Genomic DNA, 7500 nt, shown 5'->3' with positions numbered 1-7500 from the left:
CTCTGAACCCTGACTCAACCGTTTACTGCTGCCTTTGACAGATGTCTAACAAGACCATTGAGACCTATTGATTATTTGACAAATTGATGGAAACTGGGTAGTGTTAAACTGTAGTAAGAATTTGATGAGGTCAGATTATATGACTACGTTTTATGATTATCTTTTTTAGAATGCATTTTTATTGAATCCACTTCAGTGAAGTTGTAGGACTTATAATGCACGTCCATTCCCTCTTGTCCTAATAACAATAATGTGTCTCTTTCTGTGAATAGGGAGTTATTCCCTTGCTACCATCTCTATAAGTGATGTGAATGCATTAGTATTGGTGTCCCCTTAGTTCACCTGTAGTAAAGCATGCATTGAACCCACACACACACACACACACACACACACACACACACACACACTGCCCCTCATCTGACCTCAGGCAGGATGGTGTACTTCCACTGGCTGCGGTCAGCTGTGCTGATGTCAGAGCAGTCCCCCACATCCACCACTATTTGATCATCGCTTCCTGACCCCCTTACCTTGCCTAAACCTACGCCCACAGCTAGCTGTGGCAATGTTATAGGCACATATTTGACAGCGCATCTGACCCTTCTCAATACATAAAGTAGTAACTTTAAAGTCTAGCTTCAGACTGTGTGAGTCTCAGCGTTTCTGTCTGCTCCATTAAAACATTCAGGTGTTATCAGACAAGAGTGACTAAGACTGACTGACATACTGTTTATTTAAAGAATTGTTAATTTGAGAATGTTTAAATATGAATGTCATATGCATCTCAGCCAGTATTGGATTGACATCATCCCTACAGTCGAGCATTTGTGTTGTAGGCTAGTTATCTTGAAGTTCTTTTTTGTCGGTCAGTCTACTAGATTTCTGGAGGTCACGAGGAATTTGTGTGAGCACAGTTTATCGGTGTTGTTTTGATGTTGTCAGTCTGTAGACTGCCAAGGCTGTAGGCTACTGCATCAGTTGGCTGCCCGTAGCAGCATAGGCCTATGTATGTATATCTTCTGCAGTGTTTACTCTTTCTATGTGAGTTGGAGCGATTGGAAGATTGTGAATGTATGGCGCGTACCTTTTCTATATTGTGTTGATGTTGCTGAAGTCTCTGCAGATCGGTAGGAATAGCCACTTTGGTAAACTTATGGATGGGCGGTTCCAGGCGCCTGAGCGGCAGTTTGCCAGTTCCCTCCGTCATGGCAGCAAACTTTCGCTTACTCTTATTCCAGCGTCAGGACAATGAACTTGCGCTCATGCTAATCGTCTTGTGAAAGTGAAAGACGAAACGTTGGTAGAGCATACTACACCAAATCTTCCCAAGTCTTAGAAGAAGTAAAAAAATAAAAGTTATGATACAGACGATACCTTAGTCATAGGTAGCAGCAGCGTACAACTTGGTTATGATTGTTTTGGTTAGTGAGGACCCATATGCCAGCCCAGACAGTGAGAGAGAGAGAGAGAGCATCGGACTTGTTGACTTGCTAATGTTAGCTTGTAACTGTCTGGCTCCAAGACATTTATACTCACATGATCCAACAACGGGATAAACCGCTAGGGAAGAACAACCTCACTGAAGAATGGCAGCTGACAGCGAAATACAACAAGAAATGACAAACCAATAAACTGCATGTAGAAGATATCGCAATTCTTCTCTTCTAGAGCAGGTTGCTTTCTGGCGACTGACAGCGATGTAAACAATTAACTTTTTCCGGAATGTGCACCAGTGAAATGTTTCCGACGTAAAAAACTGCACATAATTCTCAAGGGTGGTGATATTGGAAAAAAAAAAGAACAACAAAAATGGAAGTAGTTGCTCACGCCTACCGCACAAGTTTAGAAGCAGTTACTATTCTGTTGGTTATTTATTTCATGTTTTATTAAAAGAGGGATTATTGTTATTAATATTTAACGCTATACACTCTGGTTGATATAATGAATTAGTCATGAATTCTTCAAATAGCAATGAATTGACTTCCACTATAAACAACACACACACAAACACGCACGCAAACGCACACACAAACGCGAGCGCCAGCGCGCGCGCACGCACGCACACACACACACACACACACACACACGCCTATACACACAGACTGTGTCTGATCAGTGTTTCCGGATTAAGAGAACACCAACAGATTAACCACATGTGTGAACTGAGCCATCCGACTAATCTTACCTCCTTTGTGTGTGTGCATATGTTAGTGTCCATATGTGTGTGGATTCCACTTGGCCCTTTTCAAAGTAACCTAGTAGGCCTAATAGCCACAATAGCCTAATATTTGAAAAAAGTTTTTTTTTTTGTCTTTTCACCAAGATAAGTGTGTGTGTGTGTGTGTGTGTGTGATGCACTCAGACACAGAGGTGGAAGATGGTGGGAGGGCAGACTATCGAGAGACAGGGGGTAGATTTAATGTGGCTATAGTGAAACAGGTTTTTTTTTTTTTTAGCCCTCTCTCTTTGCAGGTGAAGTCCCAGTAGGTTAGCCTATGCGTGCTGATTTGTGTGCTAAGGCTTAAAATATTGAGGCCATGTTCCTTTATTAATCTACACACCCGCACACACACACACACACACACACACACACACACACACACACACACTGACTGTAGACCACATATCTTGATATAACTGTGGTTAAAGGTTACTTCATTCCTCATCATTGATTTTAAAATTGATCATCTCTTGAAAGGCTATGTAACTAGCCAAAAGTCCTATGATTCATCAGTTCAGTTGTAAGATCTGATACCAACAGTTAGTGATGCAAGAAAGGAGGGCTGCTCAAATGTTCCATCTATTTTTGTCTTCAGTCTTTTTAAAATTCAATTGCCCATTTGGCTCCATATCTAAATGCCACAAGTCTGAATGCAATAAGTTGTGCATCAGTGCACAATAGCATGCAAACCATAACTTGAACAATAAAATGGTGCATGCCTCCCACTGACCATCGCTATGCAAATTGTCACCTACTACAAACCACATGTTGTTTTCTTTCTTTCTTTCTTTTTTCAGTCTTTCTTTCTCCTCTTTTTTCATTCTTTCTGTTATCCATGTTGTTGATTTCTGTCTCTGCAATGACATTTCAAGCTTGAAGCGTCCCATAGGTTTATGACCTTATAGGCTACTTCTGACCTGCCTCTATTTTGTCAGCGAGCTAATGTAAGAAAGAATGCAATTTTACATGGTTAATATCGCTCATACACTTAATTCCTGATCAGTGTGCTTTTCCAGGCCACCAACCAAGATATTGTATAGCCTACGGCAGATGATCTTGTCCTCAATCATGCTGCAAGCTTACTATCCATTGGATAGCCTGGGGAAAAGTATTGTGTGGCCTGGCCTAAATGTTGCCTAAATCTCTTGTTCCCATGCAGCATGCCAATAAAACTTCAGATGAATTCCATGCATTGTCCATTAGCCTACTGCAAAGATTTACAGATACAGTAGACTATGTAAAGAAACAGACAATTAGCCTATTTGATGTCATGAGTTTGAGCTAATTTGATTTAATTAGCCTGTCCTGTTTTTATTCTTATTCATCATTCTAGATTATATCATGAAAAAGCAGGAACTAAGCTCCAGACTGCAGCGCTGACATCACTAATAGGCCTATTCAGTGTTCACCGGAAACAGTAAGATCATCATATAACGTGGTGTTGTCAAGACAGCATTCGGGAGAAGCGGTCTGGTGTTAACCAGGCTCCGGTTCACCAGTTCGCCCATCGGAATGCTAAAGCATGTTCGACTTGGTAGCTGGCCATGGTCCTGGGACGCCTGCCCTGTAGCGGAGTTCGTGTGTGAACGATGTCCGACAACCCCCTGTTAAAAGAGAGCTATAGGCTCATATGAGCTTAGTGAAAAGCAATAGGATGGGGAGGAAGTGTGATACTTTCCTACACCGGTGCGCATGACGTAGAAGTGGACAGGTAAGGAGGGTCTAAGCAGAAGTGGAAGACATTCCTTCCAAAATTCGTTTTTGAACATAATTTAAGGGCAGAGGCCAGAGAGTAGCCTACCTCAGTAGGTACAAGTCTTTTACCAAAATGGATATGACTAACATTTGCATTAACAGATGAGATGCATTCAAACCATCACTCTACCGAGTCTTCGTTTTTATGGTAATGTAAAAACAAGCACTAGATATGTGCGCATCATGAAACACAATTTCTACGTAGAGTGCAATCATCTATTTTCAGTAACACTCAATTACACTATAATTTATGACCAAGGGTTTGGCTTTGCTGACCCTAATGATCTGCTGTTCGTCTTTCTACAGATTCTATTGTGTTTAAGATATAGAGGATAACAGCTTGGCAATTTTTATAAATAATGATTGATCAAGACTGAGAGAGAGAGAGAGAGAGAGAGGAGCGAGAGAGAGAGAGAGAGAGAGAGAGAGGCTGTAGCTCTGTATGTTCTAAAATGTCACCATGTCGATCGATTTGGCTTAACGAGGGCTGGGGGTCTGATCTGATCACACACACACACACACACACACACCTGAATCTAATAGTCCCCTATCAACACTGCCAACGTCTCACATCCATCTATTTAATACCAGCCCCGAAGACAGACGTAAATGCACACACTCACACGTGTGCACAAACACACACAACATACACACGGACCATCTTGAAAGAAAAACAGCACAAGAGGCAAGACTGAAATCATTTAAACTATTTTATCATGTCAAAGTGCTGAGCAGAACCTCCAGTGAAACAAAGAGACAAAAATAAAACCAAACCAAGAGACAGTGGATTTTTTCCCCCCATTTCTTCTTCAAAAAAGAAACAAAATAATGCACAAGTTGTACCACAATAGTTGAAAAAGGCTATCAGATATAAACACTTCAAAATATTAGTTTTTTTTGTGTGGTAATATATTTATATATTTATATAGTTTGAATCTGTGTTGGGTGGGCTGTAAAGAGTTCTCTCAGCGCCGCAGTCTTTTTGCAATAAATACAGGCAAGCGCAAACACACACACCCATGCACAAACCCTTTTCCTCTTCCTCTGTACAAATCAAAAACAACAAAGTCCTCATTGGCAATAATGGCATCAATGATATAAACATACAAAAGACATATTAATGCGGAATGTATCACCCCTTCTTTTCACCCTTCCTCCCTCTCCTTTGTCTCCTCTTGCTCCCAATCTCTCGTTCGGTCTCTTTCTCCTCCCTCCTCTGTTCCCTCCACCCCTCCCTCTTTCCCTCTTTTCCTCTCTCTGTGTCTCTGTATCTTTCTTTAAGTGCTCAGCTACCACCCCCCCTCCCACTGACTCACACTGGTGTTCCGTCGTCTTGAAGCCCTACATTTTTTCTGCGTTTTTATTTCACGTCTTATTTTCAATATAAAAATACTACAGCAAATTCAAGTTCTGAGGAGCTCCGTTGTCGTAGAAAGTTTAGCGCAGCACAGCTCAGTGCTGTGCGCTGTCTGGGGTTGGCCCCGACCTTTGGCCTTGCGGGCAGTGGCTCTAAGGACGGAGTCTTAGTATTTATGTCAGCTAATGTCAACTACAGAGCTGGAATTGCAGTGTGATCCTGTGGGAAAAGCACTTCAGAAATTGCACTTATACGCAGGAGCTGTTCACTACCCTCTCTGCCTATGCTCTAAGAACGTGTGTTTGTGTGTGTGTGAGTGTGTGTGTGTGTGTGTGTGTGTGTGTGTGTGTGTGTGTGTGTGTGTGTGTGTGTGTGTGTGTGAGTGTGTGTGTGTGGGCATTTTTTGTATATCGTTTTTATTTGCATGTGTTTATAACTGAGAGTTGCGTTCTGTTTTGGGCCACAGTACAAGAACACACGCGTGGACAGACACTGTGTAGTCTCCTGCAGAAGGGGTCCCTGTCTGAGTATGAGTGATGAAGAGGGGCTTGTGTGAATTTGAGTTGTGACATCAGATTCACACTGTCTAGGCTCAAACTACACACTCATAACACATGTCTGTGCACATACCCACCCACCCACGCACACTCCGTCGTACCAAGTATAAGAAATGTTCTGATTGTTTTGTTGTTGTAGGTTTGTTTGTTTGTTTTTTTTCCGACCAATATTGTACGTCCTGTGTGCGTATATGGGAGATCATGGGCATTGTAGTGCGACCTCCTTCCAGATAAAAGTCCTGTCATCCACAGATAATTCTGCTGATGATGGCACCCCCCCCCGGACCATCCGTCTGGAAAAGTGGGCGTGTCTTTGCATTTGAACGAGCGAAGGGCTCTAATAGGGCAGTGTATCCAAGAACCTATCGATGGCTGGAGGGGGAGGGACCAAGTCCTCGAGCTTCAGGTAGAAGATTCTCTGGAGGCCCTGGGTCCGCTGGGTCCGAAGCTCAGCCCTCACCCCCACCACGCGGCTCAGCGAGGGGGGAGCTTTCCCTGCTGCCGCCCCGCCTGCACTGGAGCCGAAGCCCAGGTGATCCCGCAGAGAACAGAGGACCTTATTCTGCAGCTCCTCCACACGCTTCCGATCCTTCAGACCAGGACACTGATCTATGGAAAGAGACAAAGGATATATTTAATATTTGTTTGTGTATGGCAACAAACATACTTTTAAAAAAAATAAATACTTAATGCTGTTCAGTACACCGTATCGTTTTTGTGTCTAATAAAACATGCTTAATTTGAGCTCAAACAAATTAATAATTGAACTATTAGTAATTGAACTAAACTGAAACGGGGCAGAGAAAAAAAGGAGATTTCAATTAGGAGCAAGATGTAGAAAGAACTCAAAGGAGTAAAGATATGAGACAGTGAAAGAATGAGAAAGAGCAAAGAAGAGTAAGATAGGGAGAAAAGATGAAAAGATAAAGGAAGAGAGAAGAGAGATACGAAAGTGAAACAAAACACTGAATTGGCGAGAGTATAGTAAAGGCAAACACACGGCTTACAAAAACAGTCACACACACACACACACACACACACACTGAGCCAACACGCGCACACATGGCCCGTCCTCTCAGGCTGACTTAAACACAAGTACTTGAACAATTAGCTGGATTATTCTGGGTGGTAAGCAGACAAGCCCCATTAAGAGCAAAGCTAATTGAGTTTCCCATGGCAACCCTGCAGCCTGGACAGCTACTGGACACACACACAGACCCACTAGGCATTTAATGTGAGGCCAATCTATTATGTCACATACAGACACACACAGACACACACACACACACACACACACACACACTCATAAACATACACACTCAGCCACTGGCTCCTAAATGTGAGACTAATCTATTCATCAGCGAAGGAGAGATGGAACGCAGTGTCCTGACCACACACACATACATACACTCACACACACACACTCCACTACATTTCTCTCTTGTCCATCCCCCTAGACACACACACGCACACACCAGCACATTTTGTCTTTGTATAACTAAATCCAAATCATTGTTAACCTCATACAAACTAACTAAAATGCCTCAAGGAGATTCTGTGTGTGTGGCAACCATCAATGCTCTCTCTCTCTCTCTCTCTCTCTGCCGCTCTCC

General features: G+C 42.7%; 2 protein-coding genes across 9 annotated transcripts in view; both read right to left on the bottom strand.

Annotated features, from left to right (window-relative positions):
* stx17 (syntaxin 17) overlaps positions 1–1733 on the bottom strand; it is a 9883-nt gene extending 8150 nt beyond the window's left edge. The window contains exons 1-2 of one of the 3 annotated variants that reach the window (XM_042106308.1): positions 1534–1733; positions 1082–1328 (exon numbers count right to left, since the gene is read on the bottom strand). In XM_042106308.1, coding sequence (XP_041962242.1) covers positions 1082–1204 — 123 coding nt within the window. In that variant the 5' untranslated portion in view covers positions 1205–1328; positions 1534–1733. The other 2 variants (XM_042106310.1, XM_042106311.1) reach the window with 2 other exon arrangements.
* Positions 1734–5195: 3462 nt separating this feature from the next.
* nr4a3 (nuclear receptor subfamily 4, group A, member 3) overlaps positions 5196–7500 on the bottom strand; it is an 18681-nt gene continuing 16376 nt past the window's right edge. For 4 of the 6 annotated variants that reach the window (XM_042106302.1, XM_042106303.1, XM_042106306.1 and 1 more), the window contains one exon: positions 5197–6496. In XM_042106302.1, the coding sequence (XP_041962236.1) occupies positions 6225–6496 (272 nt within the window). In that variant the 3' untranslated portion in view covers positions 5197–6224. Of the gene's footprint in view, positions 6497–7500 lie in introns of all 6 variants that reach the window. The other 2 variants (XM_042106304.1, XM_042106305.1) reach the window with 1 other exon arrangement.

Source organism: Alosa sapidissima, chromosome 10 (assembly GCF_018492685.1).
Source record: "Alosa sapidissima isolate fAloSap1 chromosome 10, fAloSap1.pri, whole genome shotgun sequence".
Classification (NCBI taxonomy): domain Eukaryota; kingdom Metazoa; phylum Chordata; class Actinopteri; order Clupeiformes; family Clupeidae; genus Alosa; species Alosa sapidissima.
Note: the sequence above shows the minus strand (reverse complement) of the source record. Positions and strands in the feature narration are given on the sequence as shown.